Source organism: Phalangium opilio, unplaced genomic scaffold (genome assembly GCF_054372755.1).
Source record: "Phalangium opilio isolate 3A_F unplaced genomic scaffold, DU_Popi_V2 ptg000013l_1, whole genome shotgun sequence".
Lineage (NCBI taxonomy): Eukaryota > Metazoa > Arthropoda > Arachnida > Opiliones > Phalangiidae > Phalangium > Phalangium opilio.
The window spans coordinates 12474948-12493299 of NW_028324148.1; the positions used below are offsets into that span (position 1 = coordinate 12474948).

At 39.0% G+C, this 18352-nt stretch overlaps 1 protein-coding gene across 1 annotated transcript; it reads right to left on the reverse strand.

The window, feature by feature from the left end:
* Window positions 1-719: 719 nt before the first annotated feature.
* Window positions 720-2232, reverse strand: LOC149709214 (uncharacterized). The gene is made up of 2 exons (XM_089864599.1): window positions 2097-2232; window positions 720-1963 (listed from the first exon to the last, which is right to left on the reverse strand). The coding sequence occupies exon 2, from the start codon at window positions 1896-1898 to the stop codon at window positions 720-722; it is 1179 nt and encodes a 392-aa protein (XP_089720725.1). The 5' UTR covers window positions 1899-1963; window positions 2097-2232.
* Between the last annotated feature and the right edge of the window lie 16120 nt (window positions 2233-18352).

An 18352-nucleotide genomic window follows, 5' to 3' on the forward strand; every position in this document is an offset into this window, starting at 1 on the left:
ATCGATTTATTTTTGGTTTCTTGAAATTATTACAGAAAGGTGCCATTGATAAATTTAATTAGTCCTTCATATTTGAACCCTACTTTCCCTGGGATGGTTGCATACTGGTCTAAGCGTACAATCAATGAAAATTTTTAGTGCCAGATATATCTATTATCTAACAAAAATTAGGTTTGAAATAAAAATATTAATATTAATAAAACTGTTCCAGTTCATAGAGAAATTTATAAATTACTTGTTTCATTAATCTGTAAACCAAAATCATACTTTGTTATTCTTATTCGTATTTGGTAATGAAAAGAAGAGAAACCGCAAGTAAAAATAAGCCAGGATCACCATATAATATATTTAATAATAATAAATTTTAGTCGAGCTAGCGCAAAACGTTAATCTGGCCGGGGCCATCTTGTTCAATTTCCTTACTTTTTTTTACTATCGCTAGTGTTCACATTTGTATCGAAAGTTAATAGTACAGTATTTTGTTGAGGAATTTTTAGGTTCTAGCTTCCATTTGTTACAAATGCGTTTGAGAAAATGTAAACTGTACACAATTTAAAAGAGTTCTATGGTTAATTTATCATATTCCGTAAGTTTTAGACGTCTAATATTTGTAGAAAGTTATGTGTTATGAAATTTTCGTGGGTTTGACTGGGATTTCAATTTACTCTAAGCATAAGATATCATTAATGCGACATCAAGAAAATATAATATCGAGATATTTAATTCGAATCGCCACGTAATTTACGCATTATATCTGGGTTCATTTGCATATAAATAACAGCGTATGTTATACCCATACCCAGAAACGATAGAAACAGTCTTTTCGTGATCAAAAACAGCCCGGCAATCTTCAGACCTAAATTACCAGAATTCAAATGCGAACAAAGGAACCTGTACTCCTCAACTCGTCCTGAAACCCAAGCCTCTTTTCCTAGCATTAACAATTTATAAGAAACTTTATCCATAGCTTCGGGGATCTTAGCCGCGGACATTGTAACCAAGTACATGACGAGCATATCCTGAAATATACCTGGCAGCATTGAGCTAACTTCGATGGAATTCATCGTATCTTTATAAAGAATGTAGCGAACAACTCCGTGGCTACAACTGTAAAAAGCTATCCCATACCATAAAACCTTTACATTTTTAAGCAACGAGTTCAGTCGTTCTGTCAATTCGGCGACGCTGTGAAAATGTTTACATATTATTGCAATATCATTGAAGCGAAATTGTTCCAACATGTTGGTTAAATGTTCCGCTAATGCAGCTACCAACAAACACAAGTTAACGGAGATTCCTACTTGGAAACACCGTAACACCATGCATCCGAAACAACGTCCAACTGTGACGAAAACCATTATGCAAAAATCCAATGTCTTCGACACTTGTATTTTCTCAGTAAACGTGGCGTATTCTGTGTAACTTCCCTCTGGATATTTACCACGCATTCGATCCGTGATATTAGCGGCTAATTGCAGTATTGTGCTGACACCGCTGTAAGCGTAGGATGCGATTACGTACCATTTCAAGTGTCGGTTTATTTTGACTAGTTTTTCGGGTGATAATCGTGCCAACTGTTCCGTGCATTCTTCCGTGAGTGAACACGATTCCTGGCGATGAATCAGAAAGAAAAAAATGGAAACTAGGGTTCCAGCTTCGACAACTATCGCGCAAGAAATCATGCCGATATTTTCAGGTCGAATTGCGCCATACGTTATATTTGCAGCAACTATGTAATGCATCAAGAGCAGCAATAATGAAAAGTTGACTTTAGTGGCTAGGTTCCATTTGCGATGGATAAAGGGAATGCTTGAAAGCATTCTCGGAGTAGTTTTTCCTCGTTTAAGCAACGAAACGTTCATGGTGGTTGTTTGCGGCCTTCTAGTAAATGCTCTCATATGAGCAAACCATTATATTAAAAATACGGGCTATAGGTGTTAAAACATATCCCAGGAACTGTATTCTGCAAAGGTTTAACTCTGTTATTGATCAGAAAATAAGTAGCATATTAAAAATAAGAATGACACTCAATTAAATATTAAAGGTGTTGCCTAGTAAAACATGATTTCCGTCAAACAAATAGACTATTGCGAAACCTTTCGTAGAAGCGACTTCTGGTGATGCACAGCAATTTTATTTAAACGCTAAGGAGCAATCTTTTTTAAAGTCGCGAGGAATTTGTCCATCCTTTTGTTCGTGCAAAATCCTATGAGTATCACTGGAACAAACTTTCGTTAAGAAATTCAGAATTACGGCAATGATAAGTGTCAGACTTATTTTATTTTATTGCTTCGGATGAACTCCTAAAGAAAATTTCCAGTCAACTGCACATTTGGAGAATACCAAGTTTTGTATTCAAATATTGAAGGCATCAATCATAAGTTATGAATGGATTGATTGTTGATAGCTTTATGGACTCTGTTTTCCGTTTAAGCAAATCATGACCACACCCTTAGAGCCACACCTTACAATAAAGAACATAGTTTGTTGTGACACACCTTAATGTTTATTGTGTAAGTTTCAAGAATAATACAAGTATTTTTGGGACGAACAACATGAAGCAAAATTCGATTGCATGATCTAAAGGTTCAAAAGCAATTATCGGTGTCCGTTTTATTTTAGTTATTTTAATAGTAAACGAGTTGGAATAAACCTATTCAAAGATATTCTGTGAAAATTGAAATGAAACAGAGCTATGGGCATCAAATTTCCGAGAACTATTTCCCATAGTTTCCATTCATATTGTGATAAAGAAAATGATAAGGTTTTGTTCCATTTATTTACACAGAAACACAAGACAAAAATAGAATGGAGTAAGAGATAAGGAATAGAGGCTATACAATTATTAGAAAATAGGTAATGTTATTCTTCATACTGTATATTAGATTTTTCCCATTTTATGATGAACCACCTCGCAACTTCTGCATTACATCGGGGTTCATTTGCATATAAATAACAGCGTAGGTTATTCCCATACCCAGAAATGACAGAAACAGTCTTTTCGTAATCAAAAACAAGCCAGCAATTTTCAATCCTAAATTAGCAGAATTCAAATGCAAACAAAGGAACTGATACTCTTCAACTCGTCCTGAAACCCAAGCCTCTTTTCCTAACATTAACAATTTATAAGAAACTTTATCCATAGCTTCGGGGATCTTTGCCGCGGACATTGTAACCAAATACATGATGAGCATATCCTGGAATATACCAGGCAGCATGGAGCTAACTTCAATGGAATTCATCGTATCTTTATAAAGAATGTACCTAACAACTCCGTGGCTACAACTGTAAAAAGCTATCCCGTACCATAAAACCTTTACATTCTTAAGCAACGAGTTCAGTCTTTCAGTCAATTCGGCAACGGTGTGAAAATGTTTACATATTAAAGCAATATCATTGAAGCGAAATTGATCCAACATGTTCGTTAAATTTTCCGCTAATGCCGCCACTAACAAACACAAGTTAACGGAGATCCCTACTTGGAAACACCGTAACACCATGCATCCGAAAGAACTTCCAGCTATGACTAAAACCATTACGCAAAAATCCAATGTCTTTGACACTTCAATTTTCTCAGTGAATGTAGCGTATTCTGCGTAAATTCCTAATGGATATTGACCACGCACTCGCTCCGTAATGTTAGCGGCTAATTGCAGTATCGTACTAAGACCGCTGTAAGCGTAGGATGCGATTACGTACCATTTCAACTGTCGGTTTATTTTGACTAGTTTTTCTGGTGATAATCGTGCCAACTGTTCCGTACATTCTTCCGTGAGTGAACATGATTCCATTCGATGAATCAGAAAGAAATAAATGGAAACTAGGGTTCCAGCTTCGACCACTATCGCGCAAGAAATTCTGCCTAAATTTTCCGGTCGAATTGCGCCATACGCTATATTTGCAGCAACTATGTAATGCATAAAAAGAAGCAATAATGAAAAGTTGACTTTAGTGGCCAGGTTCCATTTGCGGTGGATAAAGGGAATGCTTAACATAATTCTCGAAATATTTGCTCCTCGTCTAAGCAACGAAATGTTCGCGGTGGTTGTTTCCAGCCTTCTAGTCAATGCGCTTAAATGAGAAAACCTTTATATTTAAAATACAGTTTGTACGTGCTAAATCCTGTTATTGATTCGAACAATAAGTAGCATAATATAAATAAGTATGACACGCAATGAAAACATTAAAGGCGTTGCCTAGTAATTTCCGCCAAACAAATTGACAATTTTGAAACCTTTAGTAGAAGCTACATGCAAAATCATTTGATTTAAACACTAAGGAGTAATCTTGTTTTAATGTCTCACTGGGACAAACTTTCCTTAATAAAATCAGCATTTCGGCAATGATAAGTGTAATAATTATTTCATTACTTCTGATGAACTCCGGTAAAAAGTTTCTAGTCAACTGCACTTTAGGATAATACTAACTTTTGTATCCAAATATTGAAAGCATCAATCATAAGTTTTGAAAGGTTTGATTGTTCTTTGCTTTGTGGACTGTGTTATCCGTTTAAGCGAATCATGACCACACCTTGAAATAAAGTAACAAAGTTGCTTGTGAAGTTGTGACACACTTTAATATTTATTGTGTAAATTTCAAGAATAATATAAACTATTTTTTAAACGAACAATGTCAAACAAAATTGTACTGCATTAACTAAGGGTTAAATAGCAATTATCGGTGTACGTTTCTCTTATTATATTAAGACTGAACAATTTGGTAATATCATATCAAAGAAGCCATTAAGTACAGATAGTTTGCCATGTGGGATGGACGAATGACTCGGCAGATGAAGGAATAGTGGTCAGTAAAAATGTGCATTGGACTGAAGTGGAATAGCTAAGTTAAATATAATTTCCTATTTTCTGTGAACTGTTGGCTCCGATTTGCAAACGGCAAACGCGGTCCCCTGGGGTTGAACAACAGACATATGGACTTTTCAAGAACAGAACCTTTCCGTGACATATGCAACTCGGAGAGGTAGAAACCCGTTGTGGCTAATACAACGGCTGCTAAAAATAAATAAGGAAAGTTTCGAATTTGAAATTTTGCGCCATCTAACAAAAATTCGGAATGCCACTTTTCTCTGTGAATACATATGTGTTTGTCCAGCATTTGCTATATGAATTTTAAAATTGAGTGAGCTCACGAGTTTAGTGAATACGGTCGATCATACATAAGGAAGTTACGCCTTTATGTTATCAAGAACCACCTCGCAACTTCTGCATTACATTGGGATTCATTTGCATATAAATAACAGCGTAGGTTATTCCCATACCGAGAAACGATAGAAACAACCTTTTCGTAATCAAGCACAAACCGGCAATCTTCAATCCTAAATTAGCAGAATTCAAATGCGAACAAAGGAACTGGTATTCCTGAACTCGTCCTGAAACCCAAGCTTCTTTTCCTAACATTAACAATTGATGTGAGACTTTATCCATCGCTTCAGGGATCTTAGCCGCGGACATCGTAACCAAATACATAACAAGCATATCCTGGAATATACCTGGCCACAAGGAGCTAACTCTAACATCGTCTAATCTATCTCTATCCAAAATATACCGAACAACTCCGTGGCAACAACTGTAAAAAGCAATCGCGTACCATAAGACCGTTAAATTTTTAAGCAACGAGTTAAGTCTTTCTGTTAGTTCTATTACGATTCGGTATTGTTCGCATATTAATGCAGATTCCTTAAAGCGAAATTGTTCCAGCATGATCGTTAAATGTTCCGCTAATTCCGCAACTAACAAACACAAGTTTACGGAGATTCCTATTAGGAAACACCGTAACGCCATGCATCCGCAACCACGTACAACTGTGACGAAAACCATGACGCAAAAATCAAGTGCCTTTGATACTTGCAGTTCCTCTGTAAATGTAGCAAAGACGGTGTATAATCCGTTTGGATATTTTCCACTTGATCGTTAGGAAATATTTGAGGCAATAATCAGTATGGCGGTGAGGCCACTGTAAGCGAACGCCGCTAGAACGTACCATTTCAGCTGTCTGTTTAGTTTGCGAAGCCGTTCGGGAGATACCCGGCGTAAATGCGCCGTACAATCTTCCATCAGTGAACGAGATTTCTCCCAGTAAATAAGGAAGAAATATACGGAAAATACAACTCCCGATTCAACAACGATAGAACTAGAAAAAGCGTGCCAAAAGGAAGGACGAATGATGCAAAAAACTATTGTTGCCGCAAGGATGTAATGCAAGAACAACAGAAAAAACCAGAAGCATATTGTTGTGATTAGGCTCCAGTTGCGGTGGATAAATGGGATGCTCACTTGCATTGTCGAAGTTTCTGCTTTTACTTTACGCGAGAAATCTTTCACCGTGGATGCCGGCAGCTTTTTATTCGTTGTGTTCGTGTGATTACATGAAAACTATTAAATGTAGACAAGAAAAAGTATTAACTTCACTTTTGAAATATAGGGCACGGTTTTATTGAAAGAAAATTCATTTGAAGTTAAATCTTTTGAATGCATCAATCATTAATGATCTGTCGATTGCTTGCCATTTTATTTATGGACTGTGTTTTACATTTTAGCGAAATATAACCGCACCCTTTCAAATGGATGTTGATACGTGGCCTATTATCATGCTGCGATCTAATCTATGTAAAAACCGTTATCTCGGTAGACAACCTCACAAGGGGGCGTCTCCCGAGTCGTAATCTAGACTGGCCTATTGGGCCTACAGTCACTCTCGCTAACGCGCTAAATAAAGCTAGTTAAACCTTTTATCGGCCTCTCATTTATACACGTAACATGGTGTCAGAAGTGGGGTGCCTCTGTTTTTCGCGTTACGCGTCGCTTTTCAACTAAGTCGTAAGTTTCAACGTAGCCGGCGGTTTCCCTTGTTCTTTACGCGTATACGCCTTCAGTTTTTCAACGTTTATCAATCCTACATGGCTACCTTCAGGGCCCCGCCGCCCTTCTTGCCTGGCGACGCTCCCGCGGACTCTTGGGAGGATTGGAAAGAAGAATTTGAGATATTTGCTAAGGCAACCGAACTGGCGTCAAAGGCTGCAGACACGCAAGTTAACACTTTTTTACATATTATTGGACCGGAAGGGCGAAGGCTGTACAAGATATTGGACTTCCCCCCACTCGTCCCACCGGCCACTACCAGGACATTGCAAGACGCTCTCTAAATATTGCGATTTCGCCACCATTCGTGACTCATTAATCTGCTCTCAAATCGTTGAGGGCATCAGGGACAAGCAACTGCAAATGAAGCTTCTAGAAAATCGCACGTTAACCTTGACAACTGCTATCAATATTTGCCGGACAACAGAATTAGCGGGTTCCCATGCCAATAGGATGATGAACCCCGAAGTCCAACAAAGGATGAGCTCCACGCCGCCGATGGCCCTGGACACAATACATGCTAGATCTCGTCAACCCCAGTATCGACGAGACGCAGCCTTCCACAGAAGAAACCAATCACAGTCCCCGACTCCACGCCGTCCCTACCTCGCCTACGGTGGTGCATCGCGCTCAAGATCCGTGAACTCTGGTTATCACACCTACCAACCACGTCGACAAGATACCCGCACCCACTCCGCCCCTGAACTAACCTGCGTCAGGTGTGGCCTTAACCATCAACATCGACCGTGCCCCGCAAATGGATCGACATGTGCGAAATGTGGTGGACCAAACCACTGGGCCAGGGTTTGCAATGGAACCTTCGCTTTACAAGAAATTCATCCCCCTCAGTCTTGGAACCAAACAGACACTCTATATGCACAACAGTACCTGGGTGAGCAAGACGTAAGGACCAACGACGAAATTCACGACAATGGACGTAACAATATCAACCGTGAAGACCCCGAGGATGAATACAATACTGAACCGCTATACGTACAAATATTAACAATAAACGCCACCTCGTTCGACAACTCGGCCCAAGACTGGGTAACGACCATCAAGATCAATAACCAACGGGTTGCAGTAAAAATGGATACCGGTTCCCAGGTGAATGTACTACCAAGCATCCTCTTCCGAAATTTACCCGACACTCCATCCATTCGACCAGCACAGAGGAGGGTTATGTCGTATTCAGGTCATATCGTCCCGATGCTGGGACTGGCAGACATAAAGACAACTTCTGAGAATGCACACCGCATGTGTACATTCTACATTACTGCACAGAACACTATACCCATACTAGGCGCAACCGCACTAACAGAGTTGGGAATTATACAGCGATTGGACAGTCCAGAGGAAAAGGTTCTCATAGATAGACAAGTATGCTATCTAGCTCCGCAGAAGAACCTTCTCCCCTGCCAGATAATACAGCAATTCGAAGACGTCTTCGGACCCATGGGATGCCTACCGGGACAGCATCATATCGTCTTAAAGGGCGACGCCCAGCCGTGGATAGTTCCAGCCAGAAGTATACCTCATGCATTCCGAGAACCTCTGAAGAAAGAGCTGGCCCGCATGCAGGATATGGAAGTCATCGTCCCAGTGACCGAACCTACTGACTGGGTTCACCCATTGGTGATTGTCCCGAAGAATGACAAATCTATACGTGTCTGCCTGGACCCTCGAAGGCTGAATAAATCAATAAAACGTGAACATTATAAAGTCCCGACCTCGCAAGAAATCTTCAGCAAGTTGCAAGGCTGCAAGATATTCACTGTCTTGGATGCGACGTCTGCATTCTGGCAAATAAAGCTGGATGAACGAAGTTCCCGACTATGCACATTCTCGACTCCATACGGGAGATTTCGTTTTCTGCGCATGCCCTATGGAATTTCAAGCGCTTCCGAGATATGCCAGAGAATCATGAATGATTTATTTGGTGACGTACCCGGGGTTGACGTGTCGACGGACGATCTAATAATAGCGGCCCCCACAGCGGAAGAACACAACGAAAGATTAACAGCTGTACTTACACGGGCAAGGGATGCAGGCATAACATTCAGCAAGAAGAAACTACAGTTGGCAGTTCCAACCATCACCTACCTTGGACACAGAATCTCTCAGTCTGGGGTTCATGTTGATGAAAAAAAGGCGTCAGCAATTCAGGCACTAACACCACCCACTACCAAGAAAGAACTGCAACGATTCCTGGGTATCATAAACTACCTTAGTAAGTTCATTCCGTACCACTCTGAGAAGGCCGCCCCGTTACGACAACTACTAAAACCAGCCGTAGAATTCGTGTGGGATACGGCTCCCCAAAAGAGCTTCGATGGCCTTAAACATGACATCATGAAGGCACCAGTCCTGGCCTTTTACAACCCTCAAAAGCAAAGCGTACTGTCCGTAGATGCAAGCCAAAGCGGTATAGGCGCTGTTCTCCTACAAGGAAATCAGCCGATAGAGTATGCGTCCACATCTCTTACCGAAGCCCAGCAAAGATGGGCCCAAATTGAGAAAGAGCTACTCGCGGTAGTCTATGCGGTCGAACACTTCCGCTATTATATAGTGGGCACTAAAGTTCTGATTGAGACCGACCACAAACCACTACTTGCAATCGTCGAAAAACCACTAAATGACCTCTCGCCCCGCCTACAGCGTTTGGTCCTGAGATTATCCAAATACGAATTTGAGATGGTCTACGTACCGGGAACACAAATGTACATAGCGGATGCCCTATCCAGGTCTCCTGCCCTATCAACCGATATCGACACGAAGGATATGGAAGGGCCCACTGCCAGTCTCCATTCAATGACCGTCTTGTCAGAAAACAAATTAAAGGAGTTCCAAGAAGTCTCAGCCAATGATAAGGACATTCAAGCGTTACGCAGCTACATACGGAATGGATGGCCTAAATACAAGTCCACCAGATCAAACATAATCCAAGCGTACTGGGCCATAAAGGACGAAATACACGAAGATGAGGGCCTACTATACAAAGGTGAACGCCTTATAATCCCAACAGCGCTTCGAAACGACATCATTCGCCAAATACACGGAGCACATCAGGGAGTAAATTCGTGTTTAAGGAAAGCCAGGGTCCATGTATACTGGCCAGGAATGACAAACGACGTAACGCAACATATTCAAGCATGTCCAATCTGTCGCATGAAGGATAGAGCAAACACGCACAGAACAACAACACCACACCCTGCTCCGGAAAGGCCATGGGAAACAATTGGGGCTGACTTGTTTCACCACAACCAGAAAACAATGTTACTCTGCGTCGATTACCACTCGAAGTTCGTGGAAATTGATGAGATGAGAACCACTGATGCGAAAGCCGTAATAAAGGCCATGAAACCCCACTTTGCGAGATATGGAATTCCTCAACGCATCGTAACGGATAACGGTCCTCCCTTTAACTCGAGGGAATTCGCGGAATTCTTGACTCAATGGGGAGTAGACCATAGCACCTCAAGCCCGTACTTTCCTCAATCTAACGGTATGGCTGAGAGGCACGTTCAGACGATTAAGAATCTCCTGGAGAAAGCCAAGCACTCGGGGGTTGACCCGCAATATGTCCTACTGGAATATCGAGCGACACCTCTGCCAGACCTCCCAGCGCCATCCCAGATGCTGATGGGCAGACTAATCAGGACTCAGAACACAATGGCGTCCCATGCATTGCAACCGAAGTACAAAACAACCGGGACCTATAAATCGTTGCAAGATCGGCGCAATCGGATGATTAAAGAAACGAACAGCAAACCTCAAGGAAACCAAATTAAGCAATATCAAATTGATGAGCCTGTATACTACAATGATGGACCAAGGAGATGGCTTCCAGCCATCGTAATAAACAAGACACAACATCCCGACTCTTTTATAGTTAGAACAACTTCAGGGGCAATCTACAGGCGTAATAAATTCCATCTGCGGCCAAGGATACAACTTCCTAGTAAAGATATACCGGTTAACTTCACGTTTGGCACGAGCCAATCCAAACACAGGAAGCCTAATGTCCCGAACGTATACAACCAATATCCTGATCGTGAAGAAAGCAGTTCCTGTGAAGTACACATGCCCATCTACCGACCCGCACCTGGTTCAGTACTGACGACAGACCCGACAACCTCTCGACCAGTCACAGCCAGTCAAAATACGTCACCACTGACTTACCCACGTCTGGAAGCTAATCTACCAACCACCCGAACATTACCGGAAAGAGTGAGAAAACCACCTGTGCGATATGAAGATTACGATATGCTGATTTCGAAACATACTTAAATTTTCTAGCAATTTGTAAAAATCGATGTTAAAAATTTATTATCTTAAATTTTCTAGCAACTTGTAAAAATCGATGTTAAAAATTTATTATCTTTAATTTTCTAGCAATTTGTAAAAACCGATGTTAAAATTTATTATCTTTAATTTTCTAGCAATTTGTAAAAACCGATGTTAAAATTTATTATCTTTAATTTTCTAGCAATTTGTAAAAATCGATGTTAACATTTATTATCTTTAATTTTCTAGCAATTAATTTGTAAAACTCGATGTTAAAATTTATTATCTTTAATTTTCTATTAACTTGTAAAATTTCATGTTAATGCTTTATTGGCGAGAAGTTGCTGTTTAAAAAAAAAAAAAAAAAAAAAAAAAAAAAAAAAAAAAAAGGAACGTGATACGTGGCCTATTATCATGCTGCGATCTAATCTATGTAAAAACCGTTATCTCGGTAGACAACCTCACAAGGGGGCGTCTCCCGAGTCGTAATCTAGACTGGCCTATTGGGCCTACAGTCACTCTCGCTAACGCGCTAAATAAAGCTAGTTAAACCTTTTATCGGCCTCTCATTTATACACGTAACAGATGTCATATGCATTGAGTTCAGAACATATATCCTTCTAGAGTTCTATTTGGATATCGGGTTTTCGCGCTCGCGCGACCATCGTTTTTGAAACTATGGGACGGACGGATAACTTTATCATTAGGTGGTGGCGCCATCTATTTCACTTAAAAACACATATTTGTAACTATGGCGTCTGCTATAATTTCTTAATATAGATAGGAAATGTTTAGAAACCGCTATGATAATGGAAGTAAATTGCTAGATTCGAGTAAAAATAGAGAAGGAACTGCGTAAACCGATAGTATATGTATTTTAGAGCTTTCGTGATAGTCAACTTGACAAAAATGATCACTGCAAATGTCTTTTTTTGGAGTCCATTCAATTCCATTAATGGCCTGACACCATTGTTTTGGTAATTCCGAATTTTTTGTAGGGAATCTTAATGGTACAGTTCAAAAAGGGTTGAACTATCTAAATATTTATTAATTTTCTATACGTATACACTTTTGTCACAATACATTTTTATTTCTACCAGTGTTGACACACTTTTCTACTGAGCATTTTCGACCCATTTTAAAATTTAATACATTTTCACATTATGTGTTACTTTAATAACTAATAACATATAATTCCCAAGTAAAAACATGCACTTAATAAGAAATTGATCAATATTCCATTTATTAAATATCAAATTTTATTTATTAGGTTCCACTTACTGTTTTTCAATTACCTAACTTTCATATTTCGCGCTGTACTTCTTCCTAAGCCTAATTTTCAAACTCAAGCTGCGGCGATTTTGCGGGGCGCTTTCCTGCAAAATCGTGGGAAATTCTTTTAAGCTTCTCACGTAAGGCGACAGATGGCGCTAACGACTAATGATAAAGTAATGAAATTCGACGAATCGAGTACGCGAGGAGGAAATTCAACAAAAACTCTAGAAATAAATATATTAGAACTCAATGGTCATATGAGCAAAGAAATTGGAATGTTTATGGTGACACACCTTAATATTTTTTATTGTGTAAGATTTAATAATACAAGAAACAATTTTTTGAGGCAACCAACGTGAAGGACAATTCAAATGAAAAAAAAAAAGTTGGGTACCCAAAATATTACCTCTCCGAGTCGAGAGGAGGACAATGGAGTTGTATGAATCCACCTAGTCTGTAAACTATGCATAGCGCAATTATTTGTTGTTTACTTAGTGCACTGTGTTATCCATGAAAGCAAAACCGCACCCCTTGAACCACACCTTGAAAGAAAACTACAATGTTTATGGTCACACACCATTTTTATTGTCTAGATTTTAATAATACAACATTTGAAACAAACATCATGAAGCGAAATTGAAATGCAGCAATAATTGTCGGTGATATGTGTACACACCGCTGCTATACCGTTAAAATTTATAATCTATCATACTTTAAGGTGTTTTTTTACTTTTGTTTGTATATTTTTTCTATTTCAATTCGAGGGTTAAAGGCTTAGTTGTTCTGGCCATATGCATAAATAAATAAATATTTCTTCAATATCTGTTCAAAATTCTAGAAAGTTATGTTGAACTACACCTTCCTGATTATTGCCCTCGACAAATTCAGCTATAAAGAACGGTGACGACCTAAGTCGTTTCGTTGTGTTTTGAAGTACAATTGTTATCACCTCCTAACATCCGCATTACATCGGGATTCATTTGCATATAAATAACAGCGTAGGTTATTCCCATACCCAGAAACGACAGAAACAGTCTTTTCGTAATCAGGAACAAGCCGGCAATCTTCAATCCTAAATTAGCAGAATTCAAATGCGAACAAAGGAACTGGTATTCTTGAACTCGTCCTGAAACCCAGGCTTCTTTTCCTAACATTAGCAATTGATGCGAGACTTTATCCATCGCTTCGGGAATCTTTGCTGCTGATATCGTAACCAAATACATAACAAGCATATCCTGGAATATGCCTGGTAGACGTGAACTAGTTCCCATTGAATCTTCATTATTTTTTTTCAAAATGTACCCAATAATCCCGTGGCAACAACTGTATAAAGCTAAGGCGTACCATAAAACCGTTAAATTTTTAAGCAACAAATTAATTCTATCTGTCAATTGAACCACGATGCGGAATTGCTCGCATATTAATGCTATTTGATTTAGGGGAAATCGTTCCAACATCTTTGATAAATGTTCCGCTAATTCTCCGACCAATAAGCACAAGTTAACCGAAGTACCAATGAGGAAACAACGTAAAGCCATGCATCCGAATGTACGTCCAGTTTCGATAAAAACCATGACGCAAAAATCTACTGTCTTTGACACTTGAATTCCCTCAGTAAACGCAGCGTAGTTAGTATAAGTCCCATCCTTGTATTTGCCACTCGTAATTAGCGAAATGTTAAAGGCAATTTTGAGTATCGCTGTGAGGCTGCTGTAAGCGTAGGCCATCAGAACGTACCATTTCAGCTGTCGGTTTAGTTTGCGAAGCCGTTCGGGAGATACCCGTCGTAAATGCGCCGTGCAGTCTTCTGTGAGGGAACAAGACTCCTCGCGGTAAATCAGCAAAAAATATACGGAAAATACAGCACCCGATTCAATGACTATAGAACTAGAGAAACGTCCAAAAAGTGCAGGATTAACTACGCAATAGCCTATTGTTATCGCAATGATGTATTGCAGGAACAGCAGTAAAAACCGGAAGTATATTTTGGTGGCCAGATTCCAGTTACGGTGAATGAATGGAATGCTAGATTGCATTGACGCGGTTTTTGTTCTTCGGTTTGGTAGCTTTTTCATCGTTGTGTTCATATGAGAATTTATTATAAATTTAATGTTATAATGCACTTGCGATATAACTGGTTTTGCTTTTTGCAACGAAGCGCCCATTTAACTTCCTATTTAACACAGAACAATTTTGCGGGAATTACAGTAACTTTGCAAGAACATCCATTTATATCGAACCTCCGTGACGGAAACTTCCAGGTAGAGTGGTTGCGAAACTAGTAAGTTCTTAGTGTTATTTTATACCGTTATTGCAAGAAATAACATCAATAATTGGATAAGTTTTGCAGACCGTTTTATACAGTTATTGGAAAACCAAACTCCACCCTTGTTTACAGTCTCACTTTTAAGGCGACACACCTTAATGCGTTTTATTGAATTTGTTAAGCAGTATTTTCCCGAATGCTCAATTAAATATATTGTAGTACAAACTGTGGGAAGCAAAATGTATTTACTAGGCGTGTCGCAACTTAACACGCAATATTATTTAAAGCACACCTATCGGCGATTAACAAACGCATAGGTCAAAATCAATACTTTTTCATAAAACTTCTTCACTTGACCTCTAGATATACTGCTTCATTGTTTTTGAAGGGAGTGTGAAAATGGAAATGACAGGGGTAAGGTTCGTTCGTTTTCAAAGGGAGATGATTGTGGTAGTAAGGCTGAGTATTGAATTGGATGGTAGTTATGAGGTAAAGCATTGTTAGTTGGATAGTGGTTGTTAGGTTAAGCATTGAATTGGGTTGTGGTTGTTAGGGTAAGCGTTGAATTACATAGTGGTTGTTAGTTTAAGCATTATGAGTTTGATTGCGGTAGTGAGGTTATTCATTGTGAATTCTTTTGTCGGTTATGTAGCTAGAGAGATGATTATACTAGTAAGGATAAGCATAGTGAGATGCGAGTTTGACTATTTTCAGGTGCACGCTGCAGCGACCTGACTTCGGGACCTGCCTTCCTGCCTTTAGCGGACGCTTCAACAATGTTTTGGGGGGGGGAATTTGTATCTTTTTTGAAAGGGGGATTTGTATCTAAGCATGATAGAGTATGGGGACTTGTGCCCGAACCGGAAGAGACGTTAGAGGACAGGGGAAGGACCAACCCGGAACGGACCACCCACATCACACCCTGGACATGGGAAAGGCTCTGTTCCAGCCTACACCGGATTGCGGGCGTGAACTTTGTCAAAAATAAAAAACTTTAAAGAGAAAATTTTTATTTGAATGTAATTGTACACATTTTTTAAAAACAATCTTTGATAATTTACAGATTTTGAGGATAAAGTTTGACTAACATTTTTCAGATATATTACGGGCCGATTTTAAGGTATCGGATACTTCATTAATTGCAAGTGCTATTGCTGTGATTATTTGAATCTCCCTGTAACTTCCGCATAACGGACGGATTCATTTGAATATAACAAATCGCGTAAGTTATACCCATTCCCAAGAACGACAGAAACATTTTTTTGGAAACTAAAAACAACCCGGCAACCTTCAATCCCAAATTACAAGAACCCAAGTTACAATACAAATGCTGATATTCTTGAATTCTCCCGCAAATCACAGCTTCTTTTGACATTGTTCGCAACTTATGATTTACTTTATCCATCGTTTCTGGTATTTTAGATGCTGCGAGAGTAAATACAGAAATATTAAGCAAATCTAGAAATATATTGGGTATCGAAGCCCCAACATCGATGGATTGTATCATGTCGTTTTTCAAAATAAATTGAATAACCTCGTAACAACTGCAATAGAACGATACGCCATACCACAAAACCAAGATGTTCTGTAGTAAATCGTTCACTTTCTCTGATAAATTGGTAATCAAAATTAAATAATCGCACGTAATTTCGATATTATTCAATCGTGATTGTTCTAGAATTGTTATTAAATGTTCAACTAGTGTTGTTAGAGCCAAACAGAAATGTAATGAAATCATTACGGTAAAAGAACGCAGAACCATGCATGCAAAGGTACGAATAGTAATAAAGATAGTTCCCAAACATAAATCAGTCAATTGATCTATTTCCAGGCCGCGTGTAAAAGTGATGATACTGATGAAACTTGGGTATTCACTTTTCGAATTTACCTTTTCATTAACCACAGACGCCACTAGGAAAAAGACGTGAATTAAAGTGTAAATCAGGGAAGCCACGAGATACCATTTTAGTTTCCGCGAGATTTTGGGAATTTTCTCTTTAGAAACTCCAAGCAAATGCGAGAAACATTCTTCGGAAATATCTTGCGCCTTTTTACGATGCCATATAAAGAAGTAGACCGATATAATGTTAACGGTTTGAGCCACAATTGAACCGAAAAAAGTGTACGCAGCACCGGGCCAAAGTATAAACAGGAAAACGGTTGCTACAACTGAATATTTCATGAAAAAAAGCGATGTGAAAAAGCATATTTTGGTTGGCAAATTCCAGTTGGAGAAACGCAATGGTCGTAACAAATTTGAATAGCGTATACGCTTGGTCATTAAGTCAGTGACCATATTGGTAACTTCGATGTCGATGTTTCCAGATATTTCGCTCAAATGACTTTGAGTTGACTGTTAAAACGCTTTCCATTGAAATAAATGACTCCACCCTTTTATTGGGTTATGAAAAAATAACAAACAACGATGATAGAATTATTAAAGGTAACAATTATACATAAGTTTGACCCTTGGGACACTTTTTGTGCGATAAACGGAAAAATATCGTGACTCGTCATTCTACCCTGGATATACCGATAACTAGCGATAATTGATTGTTTACTGACATTGAAAAGCGAAAATTGTTTTTCTTCCATTACCCTTTGCGCCGACTAGTGAGCAAGGGTAGAACGTAGAACCGGAAGTAGAACTTCCGTACGAAGGATTGTCTTTATTTATGGCTATTTCGCGATGAGGTACATACTTTTTTCCTGCCAAGTCGTCAACAGCAGGCAGCTACAAATTTCTGCCAATGAAAGCCTACCGGAAAAGACTGACATTTGTCCCAAAGAAGTACTTCCGGTTTATTATATCCCTGACCCATCCTTACGACTTGTAAGCTTAATCATGAGCTTTTTTCAATGCAGGATTGAAGGTAGGAGAGGGTAATCCAGTGTTAAATCTATTTCCTTGTGGTTTTATCGCCATTAGGTTTCATGGATGCTCATAGTTTTCTGTTTTGGCTACGATTTTCAGCTACCGGTTTCGAGTGTAGTCATTATGCGTGGTATATTTATGAGTAGTTATGTTGCTAATAAGGGCGGGTCAGTTAGGTACAAGAAGAGAAACTTGTCAACGCTTACAATTAATGTTTCTTTAAACATCCCCACCTTATATTTTGCTAACTCCTTTCCAATTTCATCGCATCAACTATTGATTTTCTTTTTTGACATATTCAAAAATAGTATGTATATACTTTTTGTCTTTCAAAAACATTTGGATGGAACCTGTTCATCTCATTACGTTTCTAGATTTAAATGACTTTCAGAGACATCAAACTTCAAATGTAGAGCTGACACAGAGCATTCTCATTCTGCAACGATGAATTCAGGGAGAACTAGAGTGAGTTCCAGCCCTTAAATTAAGGGTGTGGTCAAATTCGATTCTCGAAGAAGCGTATGGTAAACAATGAGGATCACGCATAGAAAAAATTGTAAAATAACATTCATTCTGTTGCGTAACATCTATCAGAAGAGTAGCCCGGTTTTAGATACCATGAAAAGTATCTCGTTGTTGAAATACATGAGGGCCACTCCAATATTACCGCTATTTTACAATAAAAGCTCCAAATGGAACACCGCAAGAAAAATTTGTTTGTGGGTATCGTTAATTATCATTCAGTACATCGTTGTAGCAAATATTTATTTT